We start from the raw sequence: 23,624 nt of genomic DNA, 5'->3' as shown, positions 1-23,624 counted from the left end.
AAATTCAAACCAAACTAGTTTTTCATCAGTTCATTTTTACTGATATTTACTTTTATAATATTGAAATGAGTTGACCAGACGTCTGTCTGATACTGTTGGCATGTTTTAATAGTTGTCCAGAAATACGTCTGTCTGACAGTGTTGGCATGTTTTGATAGTCGTCCAGAAATACGTCTGTCTGACAGTGTTGGCATGTTTTGATATTCGTCCAGAAATACGTCTGTCTGACAGTGTTGGCATGTTCTGATAGTTGTCTAGAAATACGTCTGTCTGACAGTGTTGGCATGTTATGATAGTTGTCCAGAAATACGTCTGTCTGACAGTGTTGGCATGTTCTGACAGTTGTGTAGAAATACGTCTGTCTGACAGTGTTGGCATGTTTTGATAGTCGTCCAGAAATACGTCTGTCTGACAGTGTTGGCATGTTTTGATAGTCGTCCAGAAATACGTCTGTCTGACAGTGTTGGCATGTTCTGATAGTTGTCTAGAAATACGTCTGTCTGACAGTGTTGGCATGTTATGATAGTTGTCCAGAAATACGTCTGTCTGACAGTGTTGGCATGTTCTGACAGTTGTGTAGAAATACGTCTGTCTGACAGTGTTGGCATGTTCTGATAGTTGTCCAGAAATACGTCTGTCTGACAGTGTTGGCATGTTCTGATAGTTGTGTAGAAATACGTCTGTCTGACAGTGTTGGCATGTTTTGATAGTCGTCCAGAAATACGTCTGTCTGACAGTGTTGGCATGTTTTGATAGTCGTCCAGAAATACGTCTGTCTGACAGTGTTGGCATGTTCTGATAGTTGTCTAGAAATACGTCTGTCTGACAGTGTTGGCATGTTATGATAGTTGTCCAGAAATACGTCTGTCTGACAGTGTTGGCATGTTCTGACAGTTGTGTAGAAATACGTCTGTCTGACAGTGTTGGCATGTTCTGATAGTTGTCCAGAAATACGTCTGTCTGACAGTGTTGGCATGTTCTGATAGTTGTGTAGAAATACGTCTGTCTGACAGTGTTGGCATGTTTTGATAGTTATCCAGAAATACGTCTGTCTGATAGTGTTGGCATGTTCTGATAGTTGTGTAGAAATACATCTGTCTGACAGTGTTGGCATGTTGTGATAATTGTGTACAAATACATGTTTTGTTGAAATAGTTTTATATTTACTGTTGTTTTTAATGTGTATTTTTAATACACTCATCCACGTCATACAGACATTCTATGATGTTATGTACGTTCTGTAATGTTTACTAAGTTTTGTTACGTATTTAAAACTGATCTCTGATAAATCTCCGATTTATTATACTACACACATTACGTATTACGATTGAAATTAGGCGGGAATTTTAATTTTAATTTAAAAGTAAACTGAATATCAACATTATAAAATTTATGGAAAAATAAAACGATAATCTTCGAGATTTCTTTAAAAAAGATTATAGAGTAGTGACGGGTATAAGATAAATGTCTAATAAAGCTTAGAGACGGCGATTTACTTACCTGTACCGGATAATACGGGTTATTTCACCTTGAAATCGACTAGCAGTAGCAAAACAGAGAGGAACTCCGAAATGAAAGACTGTAACGTTGCCAGATTTTTCGTCGACCGGGCTCTGTATATAATGAAAAATGTGTGATTGTAAAACCCTTATTCTACAAAATATTCAATTAAAAATCGAAGCTTACCTGCTGGTTTACTTGATACGGTACCTTACACTTTATGTAGAAATTTGTAAATGTTCATAATCTGCAAAAACATTTCATTAATGTATTTTGTTCTTGGTTTTTTAAATATATTTTCATCGCCAACACGTGAATTTTGGTGAAGAAAAGATGACAAAGAGAGCTAAATCTTTAATTTACAACTCTCGATACAACAGACTAGAATCACCGAATTCAGTGCCTGTAAGTCTGTTAAGGATTTTCCGTAAATCTGCACGAGAGCCATCTGCAGTAGCCATTCCTAACTTAGTAGTGAAACACTAGAGGGAAGGCAGCTAGTCATCACCACCCACTGCAAACTTTTGGACTACTATTTTTACTAACTAATAGTGGCATTGATCATTACATTATAACGTTCCCACGGCTGAAAGGATGAGCATGGCGAGGGTGAGATAGGGATTCGAACGCTCGAACCTCAGGTTGCGAATCGAGTTCCATAACAACATGGAACATAAAAACATCCCAGGTTCTGTTCAATGATGTTTGAAAGAACAAAGAAAATAAAGTAGGTTTCATATAGTGGTGGAATGCAAGTTGCTTGTCTTTAATATTTATTCCTTAATTCGCTACTAATAACCTGAACACTAAGTCAGTATTCTCCAATCTGTAGAATACGGAAGGTGCTCACTGGTAGTGATGGGGGCGACCTTTTGGCAGGAGAATCAAAGAGTGACGACAGAAGAAACAGAAGACATATACACGACTATAACTTATCAAAACTATTACTTTGCTCTCAAACATTTTGTTATTCACTCCTTACACTTATTTGTTAATAAAAAGATTAATTAACATCAGTTAACAGCAGTTTACTCTAACCCTCATGTATTTCTATTCAGAATTTTTTCCAGTCAAACATAAGGTCAAAAATTATAAGAGTTCAGGAGGAAGAAATCTGCCCAGCTCTTGACCTTTTCATTCTACGAGAACTAAATCCCAGTACTGTAGTAACTGATATTTGGATAACACGTCACAACGAATTATTTGTGATTATTCAACGGACTAACTGGTTTAGTAACGTGGTTTACTTATTTTTTCTCCCCACCAAAAACACTTTGCTGTTCTTGTAGAATAATGACAACCCATGTGTTCTGCAATTAAATATAATTGAATTATACATTGGTCATTATCAACATGTGTACCTTAAAACAATACGTATTTAATGTTTAGATTAAGGCTGTTTAATTTTTAAAGGATTTACACTCGAGTGTTCCTAGCGCGTGAAACCGATAAACCGGTATGTGATAAATCAGGTTTAACATGAAACACTTAAGTTAATGCGGTGAATATAATTTTAAAAAGTTTTTCATGTTTGTTTTAGTAATTTCGTATACATTATTTAATCTGCCCATAGATGTCCCCTGTTTTGGACCGACAGATTATGAAAAAAACAGTTACTCAACAACACTCTCCGCCAACCTTATCTGACAGAATAGTAAGATTTTACCTCAATTCTCACAGCATATCCACTACCCTCAAGTGCGGAGTGCGTTTTCTGGTAATGAGGCAGATTGATAGTTTGAGCACATTAGCTATTAAGTCACACCTGGTGTTATTGCATGTTGTGAAACATTAAGAAATTCATATTTCACGATGGTTATCAATTAAAAGCTGTCTAAGTACAGTGAGTTATAATTTCTCGTCTTTAAATTAATATTAGACTGATTAAGAAATAAACTTTAAAATATTCCTTATTTTTCATATTTAAGACTTTTTAGAGCTAGTTGTTATTTCTGCCTCATTATAGTGCATCAGAAGCTGGAGAAGGTTTTATTTTTTTCACAAAAAATATGCACAACTTCTCACCCTGAAGGAATTTTTCTGGTTATTGACTTATGTTTATAACTTGGATTTTGGTTTTGTTCAACGTACAATTTGAAAATTTTGAATAGCACTGATATTGGTACGCATGTGACAGTTCACCTGGCTAAAATTCTGATAATCGGCTCATGGTACGAAATTTATTATACAATAATAATAACAGTATTTCATGTTTAAGAGTACCCGAGACAGTGTTTTCATTTTTTGCAACCTAGACTGCAAGATCTTAAATCTCATTAAATACATGAATACAGAAATATGATAAACAAAATAATGGAATAAAAAATTGTCTAGAAATTCATAATGAAATAATTAAAAGCAATTTTAATGTACTGAATATTAAATAAATCAATATATCAAAAAGAAAACCCATTCGATTTCACTTCATTTAACCTGATTTTAGATTCATAGATAATTTACAGTTTACGAACATTTTAATATGCGAAACAAATACTACAGATAATTTTAAATTAATTTAGTAAATTAATTACACTTCATAAGCTTATCATACTTTTGAAGGCGAAATCATGGTAGTAACAAATGAAATATACAATTATCTGTGTTTTGTGTAGAAGAAATGGGTTTCCGCTTACAATTTATTGAGTTAAATTCAGTTTTAAATTTGAATACAAAAATTATTTGTAAACATAACATAAGTGACTTTTAGCATTTGTTTGTTGTTAAGAGCACTTCTGTATAAGAGATTGTATTTCCCTCTGGGATCGTGTCCTGAACTGTAACGCTTTAATACCTCGAATTAATAATGGTGTTTAATGACACGTGAAAAGTGAAACACACACACACACAATTTTCGTTCTAGCTAATATTATGAAGTTACTTATAACTCCTAACATTTCTTTGGTATATTGTGTTTTTTGTATTAGATAATTTGCTGGTATGATTATCGTATGTTTACTGCTTATACGAAAAGTAGGAGAAAATCTTTACACATGGCAGAAACATGTAGGTCATCACTAAATATGCCAGTCATTATACTACTGAAGTTTAATGACATGGTTGAGGTCACAATACAAGAAAAGGAATCAAGACATACAACCTGTTCGCAATGTCAACTTTTAAATTTTGTTGGTTTTATCTCATTTGAAATATTTTAAAATAACTTATTTATATTGCAAATTGATTTTAAATAGTTGATTACCTTCAAATACCAACACGATTTTACAGTTTGGTAATATTAGAGATACGAATATTACTTACTAGATATTTGACTTTTGGTCCAGGAACATAGATCCCCGTACTACCGAACTCCTGTAGGACAGTACCACGGTGGCTGAGGAAATAAGAAAGCTTCAATTACTTGACATCATAAATCAAATATTAAAACGTTGACAAGTTAGTCTGTTACCAATAAAAACACACAGTTGTTTGTATCTTAAATCTATAAAATATTAACAGTTTTTAATCATTCCTACTTTACGTATGTTTGAAAATTAGAATAGTTTCACAGTAATATTATTATTATTTAAAAATATAGTGAATTGGATACACATCCACTTACTGCAGTAATTTTGTCTCATTTCCTGCTTTTGTTGCATTGGTTAAGTGTTATTAAGTTCATGATCTAGTTTTACCTTTGTATTATCCAGACAACAGAAGAGAGAAAATCAAATAAGGTGTTGTTAAGTTCATGATCTGATTTTACCTTTATATTATTCAGACTACAGAAAAGAGAGAATCGAATAAGGTGTTGTTAAGTTCATGATCTACTTATACCTTTGTATTATTCAGACTACAGAAAAGAGAGAATCGAATAAGGTGTTGTTAAGTTCATGATCTAGTTTTACCTTTGTATTATTCAGACTACAAAAAAGAGAGAATCGAATAAGGTGTTGTTAAGTTCATGATCTAGTTTTACCTTTGTATTATTCAGACTACAGAAAAGAGAGAATCGAATAAGGTGTTGTTAAGTTCATGATCTACTTATACCTTTGTATTATTCAGACTACAGAAAAGAGAGAATCGAATAAGGTGTTGTTAAGTTCATGATCTAGTTTTACCTTTGTATTATTCAGACTACAGAAAAGAGAAAATCAAATAAGGTGTTGTTAAGTTCATGATCTGATTTTACCTTTGTATTATTCAGACTACAGAAAAGAGAGAATCGAATGAGGTGTTGTTAAGTTCATGATCTAGTTTTACCTTTGTATTATTCAGACTACAGAAAAGAGAAAATCGAATAAGGTGTTGTTAAGTTCATGATCTAGTTTTACCTTTGTATTCTCCACACAACAGAAAAGAGAGAGACGATAACTCCAATGATCAGGCCGTAGGTAACGTCCAACAAAACAACAGATATAAAAGTACAAAACCAGATACACTGTAAAAATTAATGTGTATTAGTAATGCTAGAAAATCCGTGACTTATTTTGTCACATTAAGGTGTTAAACCAGCAGTAATTTATAGCCCGAAATAATTTGATTATGATGATACGTTACCTGGTGGTATTTATTATTTCAAATATCAAAAATATTTTTTAAACAGTGGAATTCACTAAATACATTTTTCACATGTGTACTTGCCATGTTTTTAAATAGATCCGTTTAATTATTATAAAAATGGATGGGTTTGGCTTAATGGCTAGCGTGGAGAACAGAATGCAGAAAACCTGTTATGTAACCTTGTACTAGAAAACAAAGCAACCTTCAACAGTAGGTAGTAAATATTTCAATATATTTTTATATAAGTTTAATTGTATATTAACGCGTGGGGAAGAAAAACGTTTATTATTCCCATAATAGACGACATCCTAATAAAATATACTTTGGTATTTCCTTACATGAATACTGGGGCAAGAATTCACTTGACGATGTAGACTTCAGAACGTCGTAGATAAGTTATTTATTCAATGATACTAAAGGGAACGTGTTGATAAAACACCAAATTGATATTTTACGTTTTTGATCTCATCGAAGATTATGACAAGAATCGTCACAAATTTAGTTGTTTTTGTTGAGTTTTTTACAGGAATTAATTTTTATAACTAGATGGTGAAAACGCTTTTAAACATATAAGAAGGTTTAATGAGAGATAAGGGTTATTTGCAGGTACGATAAGGGCAAGGACGAGGAATTCTCCTCTGATGATATCTGACAAGGCTGATGCTGCTGAAAGAACACTTAGGTTATAGAGAGAATTCTATTAAAGTGTAACAGATTCTGGATAGTGCCACTGGAGGGCGCTACCATACAAGCGTTGAAATTGACTGAAATAAATGAAAATACACGTATTTTAACCAGTGAAAAGATATACATCTGATGGATTAAAAACAAAAAAGGGGGAGGGTTCGGATATTTATTGTGGAAAAGTGTTATAAAGTACCCTAAATGTGTCTTTTAGTCTTTGGTATGGTGTGAGAATAAACAAACATGTAAATTTCAAGCGCATGCGTTAATGATATTTCTACCCCAAATTAGGATTTCACCTTCAATATAGATGAATTTTTGCCTATTAAAAATCACTACAAAGTTTTTATACCTCTCAACAAGACGTCAGTAAATTGGAAATAACACGGGCATTTTTAAGAACATTTGCATCGTTTCAGTTAATGTGAGTAAACGTTTTTATAATTACACCATAGTATGCGAGAGTGTAAAGAGAAATCTGTCACACTAATATCATACGTTTCAGATAAAATATTTTAAATCGCTTTCAAGAAACAGTAGACTTCCTTCATCTTCATGTGGAAGATATTTGTAGAAATATTCAAACTCGATCGTGCCGAATAATATTGTTGGGGAGAATTGTTTGTTTGTGGAAGTTCACGCAAAGCTACACGAGGGCTATCTGCCCTAGCCGTCCCTAATTTAGTATTGTACAACTAGAGAGAAAGGAGCTTGTAATCATCACCCACCGCCTACTCTTGAGCTACTCTTTTACCAACGAACAGTGGGATTTACCATAGCTTTATAACGACCCCACGGCTGAAAGGGCGAACATGTTTGGTGGAACGCGGATTCAAACCCACAACTTTCAGATTACGAGGCCAGCGCCCTAACCACCTGGCTACGCCGAGCCAGGGAGAACTGACAAACCCAAGTTTTAAGTGTGTTATCCAAGTGTGTTAGTAATATTTGCACGTTGCACATATAAGAGTTAACGGTTAAAATTATGCAACTCACAATGTAGGCTCTGAAACTCGAATCTTTTTAGGAATTTTATTTTGACATTTGGTTAATGAATCACACTTACGTTTAAAAGAAATTGGGTTTGTAACAGAATTGGGTTACCTTCATTCAAAATGCTCATTAATTAGCCCAAAATTACGATATAGTGGACATTTGACTGTAGGCTAAAAAGTGGTTCTTATACACACACACACACACTCGCGCATAGTAAACTAAACTTTCGGTTTCCAACATCTGAATATATATGGTTACTCTAGTTGACAAACTTCACAAATAATTATAATAAACTTCGGAATGACAAACTAACTTACAGCATCGATTTTAGAGACGCGTCCCAAACGCTTCAGCTCCGTAACCTGCTTCAAAAGGTCTTTCAGAGCGATGATGGTAATGGCTGCTAATACACACTAGTGAAAAGAACACAAAAACAGCTTTGTGTGTTACTAACAATGTGATATCACACAAGCTTTGACAATAAGGAAGTTACATATGATAAGGTTTATCAGTGACAATGTGCACAAGTAGGGAAAATATGTCAGTGATAATTACACAAAAGAAGGTCAGTTAATGATTTATGTGTTTTCGTCAAAATTAAGACAAACACTGGAATAGTAATTTCTCTTAGTTGTATCTAAAGTTATTGTATGTTATATTGGAGAGCACAAATTTGTTCTTTTGTTTATTTTAAACGATACTCTAAACGATTAGCTCTCCGCCCAATACCAACAACAACGACAGATTTTGTATTGTTAATGTTACGAGCCACTTGGGTAAAATTGGAAAAGAAAAACGTGATGTTAACATTAAAGGAACAATTATATTTAATAGGCTAGACAACGAAAAGCAATTTTAATTAAATTTGAGATTTATTAAAAACTGAGGTTGAACAATTTTATCGTCATATAAACATATATATAAACGTCTCTCAAGTGCATTTCTATAAAGAAATCAGAACACCTGGAACTAAACATGTTCACTAGCCGTGAAACAGCTAGTTTCAGACTTGTTTATCTCAAATGACTAGCTTAAAAGTCTGTATAATATTAAAAACAAAATAGTTGTGCTTACTTGATATTTTGTAAGCTATAAACACTTAGAAAATTTATTTAATTAATAAATAACAAATAATTGTAATTTATACATAATAATTATAATATAGCTTATTTACAATAATTTAATAAATTATATTAATTTATTAGTTCGATTTAGGCTTAACTTAAATTTCCCAAATTGGTCAGAAGTGAGGCATTTATGGAATTACGGACGAAAACACCATTATCAATGTGTAGTAAAATAACGAAACAAAGCAACCTATTTCTTAACTGTTTATTACAAATCGTGCCTTGCCCGTAATCAATATTCACTCAAACTCCTGAGGCAAATATCTTTTATATTTATTTTTAAAATACTATGGTTAGTTTAATTGTTAAGCTACTCAATGCGCTACATGTTCTGTGCCTACCACGGGCACCGAAACCTGGTTTCTACTATCATAAGCCACCAGACTTATCGCTGATAATTAGGGAAGAGCAATAAGTTTTACTGTGAAACTTACTTCGGTTCAAAGTAAATTTATCATTACACTTACCGTAGGTAAAGTACGCAGAAGAGGAGCCAGAACCAGTAAAACAATTAACAGGACGATGCAGGATACTAAGCCATTCAGCTGTAAAGTAAAAAAGAAAAAAAAAGTCATTCTTTTCATTGTTATATAAAACAATAATTAAAAACACTTCAAGGAGTCTAGGCATAGCGTTTCATAGAATGTCTCCGAGTTTGCTTCCCTCCCTCAAGTACAAACTTTTATATCATAGTTCCATTTCTTGATTGATTTGAAATCTAATTACAGCCTCTGTTACTGAAGATTCCTTCTTGTTTTCTAATGGAAGAAGTAAATTGACAGCAAAAACTACGGAACTTAATACAGTTAAAGGTCCTAGTTCTCGTTCAGTTTTGAATGAGCTTTCCTTCCACAGTGGTTATCAAATATACACCATCATCAGATCGCTGCGTTCGATTCTACAGCGGTATCTTTATAACTAATTAGCATAAGCTTTAAAACATATCAGTTCTTTATTCGGTTTGTTTAACAAGATACATCTTCTTTACTAAAAGTATTTTTACCCAATGTTTTATTTCCCGTCTTTTACAAGAAGTTGACTTCAGTTGTTTCCGTTTCAGAAATCAAAATAACAAAACAATATAATTAATAATACCTCAGTTACCTTTACATAAAAAGTAATGGATTAATGGCCGTTTTCTCAATCACCTGAATTATGTTAACTTTTAATTATTTTATCTTAATCTAACTAAAAAAAGTTCTTAGGCTTTCCGTTGTGCCGCTGGTGGACAACAGGCGCCAGTCTCGTCATGCTACATTGACACAATAGAATAGTTATAACATTTCACTAAACATTGCCAAAATGGAAGAAGCTGACCCAAGGGTGGAAGAAGACGACAAGCCATGGAAATGAATCAGTTTGTATATTTAGATATATACGATGATACAGCTTAAAATGTATAATTTCATAACAGGCAACTACATCTTATGTCATGTCCCAGAATTCAGCTCAAATAATTAAAAATAATCAAAATTTACTGAATAATAAAGAAATTACAGACCAACAACAAAACAAACAAAGTGTAAAAAATGATAAAGCTTGTCTGAATTAAGCAAGAAATTAAATAAACTCTAAATCTTTAAGATTGTCTGCACACAAACACACTATTAATCGTATTGGGGAAACCATTAATGCCCTCTTCGCCATTTTTAAAATTCACAAAACTCGGATAATTTGTATTGCTGTTCGTTCTGTAATCAAGAATACTGCTAATGTTTTAAGAAAGTTTTCACATTTTACTAAAAGTCTGAGTTGAAATTATTGTCTCTAAGATATAATCCTTGAAACTGTACGAAATGTTCAGCAGGAGCAGCTATTGTTCCCGATATGATGCCGTTAACATGTTTTCAAAGTTCTTCACATAAGATGTGAGCCGAATGTAAACATTCTATACAATATATTTGATCACCTACAGGTCAAACTTTTAAAATCAAAATGTTTACAAGACATAAAATTTTCTATGAATAAGATACAAAAAAGTGCCTTTGATTAAGAAGAAAATCCCTTCTATAAACTGAAATAAGGGTTAGCTGGTTAAAGGTTTCCTTGTGGTGTATACATTCTTTAAGTTCAGAAACTGTTTCAAACATTTACAACACCTATGTATTCGTGTTGCATTTGCGTCTGTCATTTAATTACTTTGTATTATAAAACAAAAGTAGGAACCTGATACTTTAGGTACGTTTATGTTTTTATACAAACAACTGCGTTAATAAATTTATTATTTACAAATACATATCGAAATGCATCATATATGCATATTTCAATTTATTACTCCTGAAATACGAATTAGCGTGGCCTAGTAATAGATGTGCCAGACTACAGTTCCGAAGGACAATTGTACACCTAATGATGCCTCCAGAAGAGTGACAGTGAATCCCTTATGTGATTCAAAGCCCTTGTGGTAGCTGTTGCTGCTGGCTGACTGCTTTTTCTTTGGTCAGTAATACAAAATTATGGATAACTATAGTTGGAGCCCAGGGTAATCTGACGTGGCTCTTGTTCACTGTGCGCATAAAAGTAGAAACCATCAATACCTGAAATGTCTACTTTCCCTCTAAGCAACTTCTAATCCATCAAACGATGGATGAACTCCATGGAACCAAGGCCTGGAAAGAATGCAGACAGCACCAGATTATCTGTCTGAAGAGTTACGACGGTATTAATCAAAGGTGCTTCAACGACCAGAGTAACTAAGTCGTGCAACGTAATTTCATTGTGACGTATCGCTGTACTTTACTATTTCCTGTAATGACCCATTTAAATCATGGATACCAAAACACAAAGAATTCAGTCTCTGAGAAAGGCAAAACGTTCGCTATCTGATTCTCCTCACCTTCTGAGTCTGTGATCGTAATATTTAAGGTAATTTTAATCCCCAGGCTGCATTTACAAATCCTTTTTTCTGAACTGATGCCAAATAGAAAAGCAATTTAACACATTCGGTAACTGAGAGGGCGCAAGTAAATAATTTATACACCGAATGTTACCACGAAAGAATATGGGTATACGAAACATTTACACTGCTGGCCAAAATCTTAAGGCCAATGAACATAAAGAAAAAAATATGCATTTTGCGTTATTAGACTCAACCACTTATTTGAGTAGAGCTTCGAAAGATGAAAATAAGAAAAGGGAAAATAAAAATAAAAAACTTTTTTAGCATTTAATAGAGAAAATGTAAACACTATGAAATTAGCCTAAGTACTAGTTGTTCAAAAGTTTAAGACCAAATTGAAACGAAGCGTTAATCGGTAAACAAGTAACGAAATTTAGTCATTTGTGTTCAAGCATTAGCATTGTCAACATCTCCCACTGACATCTGCTGTGTTACATTGGGTAAAAACATGGCAAAGGCTAAAAAAGTTGACAAAGTTTAAATGTGGCAGAATTGTCGAGCTGCAAAAGCAAGGTCTTTCTCAACGTGCCATCGCTGGTGAGATTGGACGTAGTAAAACTGCTGTTGCAAATTTCTTAAAAGATCCTGAAGGATACGGAACGAGAATTTCAAGTGGTCGCCCCAAGAAAATTTTGTCGGCGTTGAGCAGGAGGATTCGACGGGTTGTCCGGCAAGACACCAGCCGATCGTCAAACCAGATTAAGGCCCTTACGAACGCAGAATGCATGCTAAAAAACAATAAAACGGCATCTTCGAGAGAAAGGCTTTAAAAAACCGTAAACGTCTTTAAAGGCCACGCCTCCTTCCACACCACGAAACAGCTCGGTTAAACTTTGCTGAGAAGAACCAAATATGGGACGTAGAAAAGTGGAAGAAGGTTTTGTTCTCTGATGAGATAAATTTAACCTGAATAATCCAGATGGCTTCCAACGTTACTGGCACGATAAGGATATCCCACCGAAGACATTTTATACATGACACAGTGGAGGAGGTTCCATCATGATCTGGGGTGCTTTCTCCCTCCATGGAACAATGGAGCTTCAGGTTATACAGGGGCGTCACACAGCAGCTGGCTACATTGGCATGTTGGAGAGAGCATCCTTATTGACTGAAGGCCCTCGCTTGTGTGGAAATGACTGGATCTTTCAGCAGGACAACGCTGCAATCCACAAAGCCCGCAGAACAAAGAACTTTTTTCATGGCGAATAACGTGATTCTTTTGGACCATCCAGCGTGTTCGCCCGAACTGAACCCCATTGAAAATATTTGGGTGTGGATGGCAAGGGAAGTCTATAGAAATGGACGTCAATTCCAAACAGTGCATGATCTTCGTGAAGCCATCTTCATCACTTGAAGTAACATTCCAGCTAGCCTTCTGCAAACGCTTATATCGACCATGCCAAAGCGAATGTCTGCAGTTATTCGCACTACTGAGACCTCTTGATGGGCATTTCCTACCCTGTTTAGGACTTCTTTTTGGTATTGTCTTAAACTTTTGACCAACTAGTATTTAGGCTAATTTCATAGTGTTCACATTTTCCCTATTAAATGCTAAAAGAGTTTTTTTTTTATTATTTTCCCTTTTCTTATTTTCATCTTTCGAAGTTCTACTCAAATAAGTGGTTGAGTCTAACAACGCAAAATGCATATTATTTCTTTATGTTTATTGGCCTTAAGATTTTGGCCAGTAGTGTATATTGATTCATGAAACATGAAAACGGCCTCTATTACTGCTTTTTAAACCCTATCCACAATACAACCCTGTAGTAAACATGTATTTATTCTTTAGAAAATAAACGCTTGGTAATTAGGTACTATAAAGATAGGCCTGCCTATTGTTACTCGCTTATTGCGCTAAGTGATAATTTAGTATCTGATGTGTGTAACCGAGTGACTAAAGAACAACTATAAAATAGTTCACCTGTGTTCTGGCACCAATGCTGTCCATCACTGCACTACGGGCTAAGGCTCCGGATGATGGGATACAATGGAAGAAACCACCAAGAATATTTCCACCTCCTATAGCTAGCAGTTCCTAGCGAAAAATTAAGACACATCTTGAGGAATCTACTAGGACAAGTTATATTTTAGTCCTTTGGTATGTCCACGTCATTGTGATATTTATAAATCACTGTCCAATCAGAGAACTGAAACAGTTTTAGTCTTTTAAGATGTTCGAGTTGTTCCGATATTAATTGCAATCAATGTTAGATACGAGCACTAAGGCAAGATATACTTTGGAAATTTAAGACGTTCGAGTTATAATATTAATTACAAGTCACTACGAAATCAGTGACAGTTTTATTCACGTCTAAAAAACCGCGGTAGCATGATGTATGCTGTATAATGAAGTAAAAATATGTAACAAAGAGATAATAAAAAAACTAACACTGCTCAATATTATCATTTACGGTTTAATATCAAACTTGTTAGTTTGAGATTTTGTCACAGGTCTCACGGAATCGGTATATCACCAAAAAAACTTGAAATCAATATGCTCTGCACATTTCATTTACACTAGTGATGCCATCTAATTTAGCTGCAATATTAATTAAAATTATTTAATTTATTTTAATTTGACCTGATAATTAACCTGATAACGAACCTGATTTACATCTATTTTGTAGTTATGCCGCTTCGCATACATAGCAGAAAGGGACAATGATGATGCAAATCCAACAAGAGCAATAGCAACGCTATCTCCAGCTACTTCTGGTAGGAGGCGCACAGGAGGTAGAGATGGAGGAGGAAGTCTGGAAAAAAAAGATACTTTTGATTATTTAAAAAAACCTTTTACATAACAAAAATACACAAAATTTTCCTTACCAACTTCTAAGCCTAACAAACAAGATAAAAAAAATCATCATTATAATTATTTGTTGTCTCGCATAGGAAACAAAATGAAAATTAGTTTCAGTGACATGTCTGAAGCTAAAAAAAGAAAGATGGACCACAAAACTGTTTGCTGGGAGTAAATACTCGTCGGAATTCGAAACTTTAAGTGTTTTCAAAAACGTCAACTTCATTCTAATTTGTTGTGTCAAGTCCGTTGAAAATGTCACTAAGTGTTTGTCTATCTCTCAGAAGTGAAGCAAGGAATATCTCTGGCAGAGAGGAAAAAATTGTTTGTTTGTTTTTAATTTCGCGCAAAGCCACACGAGGGCTACCTGCGCTACCCGTCACTAATTTATTAGTGTAACGAATACTGGGATTGACCGTATTTTATAGCACCACAACGGCTGAAATGGGCGGGCATGTTTGGTGTGGTGGGAATTCAAACCTTGGACCCTCAGTTACGAGTTAAGGGCTCTAACCACGTTGTCATCCCAAGCCAACATTTTAATTTTTTTTCAGGAGACTGTAGGTGTTTATACACTTCAATGTGTGTTAAATTCTTCCTTTGAAATATTAATATAAATAAATATACATGAAAGACACAAAATTAATATAACTTCATATCAAAGTTAGTTGCATTTTGGTTCAATTTCACAAACAAAGAATTTAAGATTCATTTCAACTTCACAATATTTCACGGGAGAGGTCGCCCTTTGTTCGTATAATTCGGGTTCGTAACACGAGTACTGTAATAAAGGTCTTAAAACCTTTTGCAATGTTAGGCTTAACAAAACTAATATATAGCATTGTGTGTTAATATATTCTAAGTTAAGCCTGGAAAAAGAAACCCGAAAAGCATTAAAAAGATGTCGAACTATTACACACCCAATATTATTTATTGTATGTATAATATTATCTTGGATATTATTCAAAAGAATGAAAGAAACTCATAGGACATACCCTGTGGGGATTGCTCCGACGATAGGGACACCGTAGTTAGCATTTAAATTTAAGAAATACGACACCACAGTTCCAGCAACAACCTACGTCGACAAGAAATGGAAATCACATATCAAAATATCTCGCATCCAAAAAAAAAGAGAATTTTCCATAACACATGTAAAACAGGTTCTGCAAAGTCATAAAAATGTGAGAGTTTCATGTTTTAAAAAGTAAATCGCATACACAGTTCAAACAATACTTCTGAAGTAAAATTACTCTTCCAACAAATAGGGCTACTAGCAGCAGAGATAAGAATACAAAAATACCATCCAAAACTAGAAAAAAAAGGGTGGATAAACTGTCCAGAATAATGTTTTTTTAGGTTTAACCATCTTTCAATTCTTGTCGCATTAAAAACATTATATAAAGTGAAACTTACAACAATGAGATCAATGGGAATGGGAATCTTGATTTTTTTCCTGAACTTCGCATTGATGAAATCCTTGACAATCACTAACATTGCGATGACACACACAGACAGAGCCAAGGATACGGTGTTCGTCTTGTGGATGTTTTCAAATATTGAAATGTACAACTGGACGTACAAACATGTATATCGTCAGTAACAATTAGTGATTTTAAGTTACACACAGACATAAATTTGAACTTTGGTTTCGTAGTTTTAATCGTAGCTTACTGAACACTGCACTTAATATTATTTCTTCGTTGTTAAGAGTAGAAACTACCCAATGAGCTATCGTTACTGTTTCTACCACGGGTATCTAAGCCCGGATTTTAGTGTTTTAAGTCTTTACAATTACATCTGAGCCACTGAGAGCTTAACCCTAAAACGGAGGACATCAACTGATGCTGCTACCTACAACATTCCCGCTGTTTAAGGGTTAAACTTACATAGTGTATCAGCTAAACAAAAAATATAGGTAGGGTTACAGTTAAAAACACGTCATAGACTTCAGTTTATTCATAACATGTAGATCTTCAAAATGCTTACGACGAGATACTGATTAACGCTTCTCTCTTAAATACTTCAATAAACAGAATTTCAGTGCCTAAAGTAAGGGAGTTGTTTTTTTCTTTCGTAGAAGTTTCAGAATTTTTCAAAAATAAGTGTATAATTTTTCTAGCTTTTGGATATACAATGTTAAACTTTTGGATAAACTGTACGATATTTTAAGTGTTATTCGTCGGATGGACTAAATATTTGGTTAAAATGGACTAATAATATGCAACAAGAAATTATCAAAAATGTGAAATATAGTTTAAGTAAGTTATGAAATTAAAACCGTTTTGGCTATTTAGCCAATAACATTTGTTACCTAAGTTATTACATTCTCTTTATATTCCTGCTACCAGTAAGGATGGTATTTGTTCCTGATACTCACATATACAATCTTGAATGGACCACTAAACCGAGGCAACTTAAGACTAAGAACGTATTGAATCTGACTGGTCATCACTTGAACAGCAGCTCCTGTTGTAAATCCACTGGCCAGTGGGGGAGACATTAATATACCGACTTTACCCAATCGGAATACACCCATCATGGTCTGTCCAAGGGAGAAAAAAACCTTTTATCAAGTTTCCAAATAATACTTTGAATGAAAATCAATATAACTCGCTTGTTTAGAATTTCGCGCAAAGCTAAACGAGGGCTATCTGCACTAGCCGTCCCTAATTTAGCAGTGAAAGACTAGAGGGAAGACAACTAGTCATCACCACCCACCGCCAACTCTTGGGCTACTCTTTTACCAACGAATAGTTGGATTGATCGTTAAATTATAACGCCTCCACGGCTGAAAGGGCGAACATGTTTGGAGTGACGGGGATTCGAATCCGCGATCCTCGGATTACGAGTCGAGTGCTTTAACCACCTGGTCATGCCGGACCACATAATTCGTTAAAATGGTGTTTAAGGCAAAGAACACTTATCTGTTGAAATTTATGTATCGGCTGTATTAATCCTCAGTTAAAGCAAGTCCGAGCTGAATATTTGTGTAAACAGTTTTTATGTTTCACACACTGAAATATCTATCTAAATAATGATTTAATATCTTAGGAAAATAATGTTTTGATTAGAAAAAAATTATTTTTAACTACAACAAAGAAGCAAGAAAAAATGGACCTATATATATCTTCGCAATGAATAAATGAACACTGTACAGGTTTTATTTGTTTTCACTGAATAAAGATTACCTTAATTTCTTTTTGAGAGTATGCGAGCGCTGATGTCAATAGCTACTTTCCACACTGTTTTAAGCATAGTTAACGTGAGTTCCTCTAAACACATTGAAACATATGAACACTTTCAATATTAGGTTTGTCTGTTTTTTAATTTTGCGCAAAGCTACACGAGGACTATCTGCGCTAGTCGTCGTCCCTAATTTAGCAGTGTAAGACGAGAAGAAAAGCAGCTAGTCATCACCACTGACCGCCAACTCTTGGGGTACTCTTTTACCAACGAATAGTGAGATTGACCGTGACATTATAACGCCCTAAGGCTGAATGGTTGGTTGGTTTAGTGTCTTATAGCACAAAGCAGCTAGGCTATCTGCGTCAAACATCCGGTAAAAAGTTAAAATTAAAGTAAATTTAGTAAATTTCATAAAATAAAATTAAGGTATAACAAAACAAAGTTTAAAAAAAACATAAATAGCATAAAACCGATGTTTGCATCTAGTCTGCAGCGGTAAAAGAAAAACTACAGTAATACAAGTTGTAAAGGACTTTCTTTAGCATAATTGTAATTATCATAACTCGCCAGGAGAACTAGCAGGTAAATTCAGAAACCGTCAGTCACCTGAAATTGGTCTTTCCAGTCCTGATTCCGAGTTATTTGACGTTATAGCCATTTTCAAAAAGTAACAAAAGTTTTAAAAGACTTGTAGCAAAATTTTAATAATAACTCGCCAGAATGACTAACAGGTAAATTCAAAAACCACCGTCAATTACCTGAAATTGGCCTTACCAGTTCTGGTTCCGAGTTATTTGATATTATGGCCATTTTCAAAAACTAAAGTAGCAAAAGATTTAAAAGACGTGTAGCAAAATTTTAATAATAACTCGACAGAATGACTAACGGGTAGTTCAAACAGCAGCGTTAGTCACCTGAAGTTGGCCTTTCCAGTCCTGGTTTAGAGTTATTTAATGTTACGGCCATTTTCTAATTTCAAATCGAACTAAATGGACTTTGATTCTTAAAAGGGAATCACATTAAAAAAGGTCTAATGTATAAATTAAGAAACTTAAATAGCATTAAAAAGATTAATGGCCTTTAAAAAACTAAAAACATTTTCAATGTGGACAGTGTCACCATCACCAATAACACTGTCTAACATCATGGACAAACCTTGGGACAGAACATGTTTAAAATGGCGCCGTCGTTAAGAGTCGTAACGACGACAAGACAGTAAAATGTAGCTTATTTTGACCCGAGTGTTACACAGACAACACATTGGTGCATCAGTCCCAGATAAAAGAAAACAATGAATTAAAAAACTATGACCAATGCATAGTGTAGTTAGAACAACTTCCCCTTTCCGATCCTTAAGAAAGCAAGATAGCCAATATAGGGTTTTATTTGGAAAAGGTTGTTTTCACGTTGTTCACTTAAAGTAGACTGCCAACTGGCACGGAGCTGAAAGCAAGTCCTCCCCGAGAGCAGACTGCAAGATGCTAAAAGAGGTCTCCAAACACCCTAACATATCATCACGGGACTTACAGCAGGCTCTGGCTACTGTTGATGTGAAAGTGCATACCTCTACAATCAGAAAGAGACTGCAGAAGTTTAACTTGCATGGGAGGTGTGCAAGGAGGAAACCTTTGCTCTCTAAGAGAAACATCAAGGCCAGACTGAAGTTTGCCAGAAAAAATGTAGAAAAAGAGCAGAACTTCTAGGATAATGTTCTTTGGACAGATGAGTCCAAAATTGAATTATTTGGACACCAGAACAGAGGACATGTTTGGCGTAAACCAAATACAGCTTTCCAGGAAAAGAACCTCATACCAACTGTGAAGCATGGAGGTGGAAGTGTCATGGTTTGGGGCTGCTTTGCTGCAACAAAACCTGGACAGCTTACAATCATAGAATCCACCATGAATTCTACTGTGTATCAGAGGGTGCTTGAGGATCATGTGAGACCATCTGTACGAAAATTAAAGCTGAAGCGGAACTGGACCCTGCAACACGACAATGACCCAAAACATACCAGTAAATCCACCAAGGACTGGCTGAAAACTAAGAAATGGGGAGTCCTGGAATGGCCGAGTCAAAGCCCAGATCTTAATCCCATTGAGATGCTGTGGAGTGACTTGAAACGGGCTGTACATGCAAGAAACCCCTCAAACATATCACAGCTGAAAGAATTCTGCATTGAGGAGTGGGGCAAACTTTCTTCAGACCGATGTCAGAGACTGATAGATGGCTACAAGAAGCGTCTCACTACAGTTATTTCAGCCAAAGGGGGTAGCATAGCTATTAAGGGGTAGGGTGTTCTAACTTTTTCCTCAGTTAGAATATGCATTTTTGTAGAATTACATTTACAGAAGATCTTGAAAAGTATTTCTTCAGTTTTAATTATTTATTTATATTCCTATAATCTCTCAGTATTGTTGAAATTGAGATTAAATATCTATATATCCAAAAATGTTACAAAAATACACAGGCTTTCATAGGGTGTCCTAACTTTTTCACATGACTGTAGCTGCAATGTCGACGAGCTCGTTCCCGCAAATACCAACGTGGCCCGATATCCAGAAAAACTGGATAGAAGTAGATATTAAAGAGAAATAGGCTAGTCGGTTTTGAATATCGGCGAAAACGGGATGTGAACTAACGTGAAGCGATTCAAGGGCCAGTAGAGAACTAAGCAAGTCAGTATAAATAGCGCAGTTTGAGTTCTGCTTAGCTTCTACGTGATCCAGGGCAAGAGAAATGTCGTACAGTTCAGCAGTGAATACTGAAGCTGCAGAGGGAATTCTGCGTGCAACCACCGAACCACAACAAACCATGGCAGAGCCCACACAGTCACCTGATTTCAAACCATCTGTATAAATAGAAATGGAAAGATGGTTCGACAGATGCTCAGCAAATAACAGACAGTATTTCCAATCAGGAATGTCTACTTTCCTCAGGTGACTTAAAGATAGGCCAAATTTGGGGATTGTAAAAAGCCATGGTGGGATGGGCCGACCAGTTGATACAGCAATGTTATCCAAGGACAGACTCAATTCATCCAACTGCGCCTGGATACGAAAGTTAAAAGGAGCAATGGCAGATTGTCTGTTTTGAAAAAGTATGGCCCACCGAGGAAGAAAAACACAACCTCAGGTGGGATGCTTTCGTAAGGAACGAAGTTTCGAGGCATACAGTAAAGACAGTTGCAAATGGTGAAGGTGCAAGAAAAGGTTCATGAGACTATGTAAAAGCTTTGAACTGGGGAAGTACAGAAAGCCCCATTGCAGAGTCTAAGTCCTTGATGATGAATGGAATCTAGCATCATTAAGGCCGAAGTCCTTGCAGAGCAATAGACCAGTGATCCATAGTCAAGTTTCGATCGAATAAGAGCACGATATATTTTTAGCATAAAACATCAATCCGCTCCCCATGTGGTGGAAGAGAGGACACGGAGAATGTTCAGTGCTCTTATTCATTTGACCCGTAGCTGCTTGATATGTGATAGAAAGGTTAGCTTACGGTAAAAGACAAGCCCCAAGAACTTTGCCTCACGGGCTACAGGCAGCACAACTTCATCGGTACAGTGTTCAGGATCAGGGTGAATACCCCGTTGGTGGCAAAAGTTCATGCAAACGGTTTTAGAGAGAGAGAAGTTAAAGCCGTTTGCTGTGGTCCATTTCAGCAAACGATTAAGGGCAGTCTGTAGCTGCCGCTCAATATATCTCATGTTCGACGACTGACATGAGATGTGAAAGTCGTCGACATAGAGCCCGTTTGCAACAGTAACAGGGAGTTGTTCAGTGATGGCATTCATCTTTATACTGAAAAGTGTGACTCTCAGAACACAGTCCTGAGGGACTCCAAGTTCTGTAGAAAAGGACGGGAAAGTGTCGAACCCACACGAACTCGGAATCTCCTGTCCATTAAAAATTTTTGATAAAAATGGGCAAATGGCCAAGTAACCCATATATATGGACATCTCGTAAAATGCCATACGTCCACGTTATATCATAAGCCTTCTCAATGTTAAAGAATATCGATACAAGATGTTGTCGTTTGAGAAATGTTTCTCTGATTGATGTTTCAAGTCGAATTTGGTGGTCCGCGGTGGAGCGTTGCCGTTGGAACCCACATTGGGTGGGCGAGAGGAGGTTGTTCGATTCGAAGAACCAAACAAGACGAGCATTGACCATCCTTTTTAAGGTCTTACAGAGACAGCTCGTCAAAGCAATTGGACGATAGTTTGAAGGAATCTTGGGACCCTTCCCACGGTTAGAGAAAAATAGGACAACAGCCTGGCGGCAGACATCAGGAAAAACATTCTCCTGCCAGATCCGGTTAAAAACAATTAGAAGAATAGTAAGAGAAGCAGGCGATAAATGGTGCAGCATTTCACAGTGTACATCATCAGGTCCAACCGATGTACCGTCAGACGATGAAGGGCCAGTTTGAATTCCACCAGTGTAAAGGGATGATTATAATCATAAAGACAATCAGCTCGAAAGGAAAGAGGTGATCGCTCTGCCCGAGTGTTGATGCCTAAGAAGGTGGATGAAGAATCAGAAGTGCTAGACATCCGGCAAAAACTTTCACCTAGAATATCAGCGATGCTCCGGGTATCAGCTACTTCCTGGCCGTCAGAGGGCAAGATTGAGAGAGGGAAAAATTATATTGCCCACTGACCTTTTGAATCTTGTCCCATATGACTTTGAAACTGGTGGTAGAAGATATACTGGTTGTAAACTTAATCCAAGATCCCTTCTGGCTTTGACGTCTTACCCACTGAGCATGTGCACGGACCTGCTGGAAAGCGATGCGGTGCGAGAGTATGGGATACCTACGAAAAGTGTCCCAGGCCCGTTTATAAGCCTTCCGTGCCATGTTGCAGGCAGGATTCTACCACGGACGAGGATATCGTGAAAAATGTGTCAATGTTTTAGGAATGTGTTGAGCAGCTGCTTGTATACAGTAAGTTACTGCTGCCACACAGTCGTCTATTGAGTTATGTGACAACAGTGAAAGAGGGGCAGTATGCTTGTCCAGATTCCGCGTGGCACGCGGATCGGATGGCATCGGCCACGGACACTCTCTCTCAGAATTATAGGAAAATTATCACTGCCTCGTGAATTACTGTCAACCCTCAATGAAAAATGGGAGAATAGTGAAGGGGAGCAAATTGGGAGATCAATAGCAGTAAAGGACTGACTAGGTGCATGAAAATAAGTTGAAGAACCAGTATTGAAAAGAGAAAGGTTGTTTATCAGAGAGCATATACTCTACGGAGCGACCCCTCATAAATATCAACACTTCCCCATAGGTGATGATGCCCATTAAAGTCTCCCAAAATTAAAAAGGATTGTTTGTTTGTTTTTGAATTTTCGCGCAAAGCTACTCGAGGATTATCTGCTCTAGTCTTACACTGTAGCAGTGTAAGACTAGAGAGAATGCAGCTAGTCATCACGACCCACCGCAAACTCTTGTGCTACTCTTTTACCAACGAACAGTGAGATTGATCGTAACATTATAACGCCACCATGGCTGAAAGGGCGAGCACGTTTGGTGTGACGGGGATTCGATCCCGCAACCCTCAGATTACGAGTCGCACGCCTTAACCCACCTGACCATGCTGGGCCAAATGAAAAGGGAAGACAGCAACTGTTTATTGAGAGCATCAAGGTCTAATTTAGTTGAAAGGGCAGACATGTTTTGTGTGAGGGAGATTCGAACCCACGACTCTAAGATTACAAGTCGAGTGCCTTAATCACCCAGCCATCAGTATTAGAACGAAATTGTGAGACTAGTATTTTTATTGTGTGAGAAAATGTAGAATTACTACACGACAAAGTAAATGTTTAATTTGAAACTTGTATCTAAGTAAGTATGTTCTGTATGTGACATCGAAAACAGCAGAGCCACACGGCATTGTAGATAATATAGTAATAATAAT

At 36.0% G+C, this 23,624-nt stretch overlaps 1 protein-coding gene across 3 annotated transcripts in view; it reads right to left on the bottom strand.

Moving 5' to 3' along the window:
* Positions 1–23,624, bottom strand: part of LOC143237175 (sulfate transporter-like) — a 47,405-nt gene that overhangs the window by 8,135 nt on the left and 15,646 nt on the right. For all 3 annotated transcript variants that reach the window (XM_076476145.1, XM_076476144.1, XM_076476143.1), the window contains exons 5-14: positions 16,887–17,051; positions 15,923–16,078; positions 15,502–15,584; positions 14,312–14,459; positions 13,628–13,741; positions 9,275–9,352; positions 7,998–8,093; positions 5,772–5,878; positions 4,759–4,831; positions 1,501–1,613 (exon numbers count right to left, since the gene is read on the bottom strand). In XM_076476145.1, coding sequence (XP_076332260.1) covers positions 1,501–1,613; positions 4,759–4,831; positions 5,772–5,878; positions 7,998–8,093; positions 9,275–9,352; positions 13,628–13,741; positions 14,312–14,459; positions 15,502–15,584; positions 15,923–16,078; positions 16,887–17,051 — 1,133 coding nt within the window. The remainder of the gene's footprint in view (positions 1–1,500; positions 1,614–4,758; positions 4,832–5,771; positions 5,879–7,997; positions 8,094–9,274; positions 9,353–13,627; positions 13,742–14,311; positions 14,460–15,501; positions 15,585–15,922; positions 16,079–16,886; positions 17,052–23,624) is intronic.

The sequence above is a fragment of the Tachypleus tridentatus genome, chromosome 13 (assembly GCF_004210375.1).
Source record: "Tachypleus tridentatus isolate NWPU-2018 chromosome 13, ASM421037v1, whole genome shotgun sequence".
In the NCBI taxonomy this organism is placed as follows: domain Eukaryota; kingdom Metazoa; phylum Arthropoda; class Merostomata; order Xiphosura; family Limulidae; genus Tachypleus; species Tachypleus tridentatus.
Note: the sequence above shows the minus strand (reverse complement) of the source record. Positions and strands in the feature narration are given on the sequence as shown.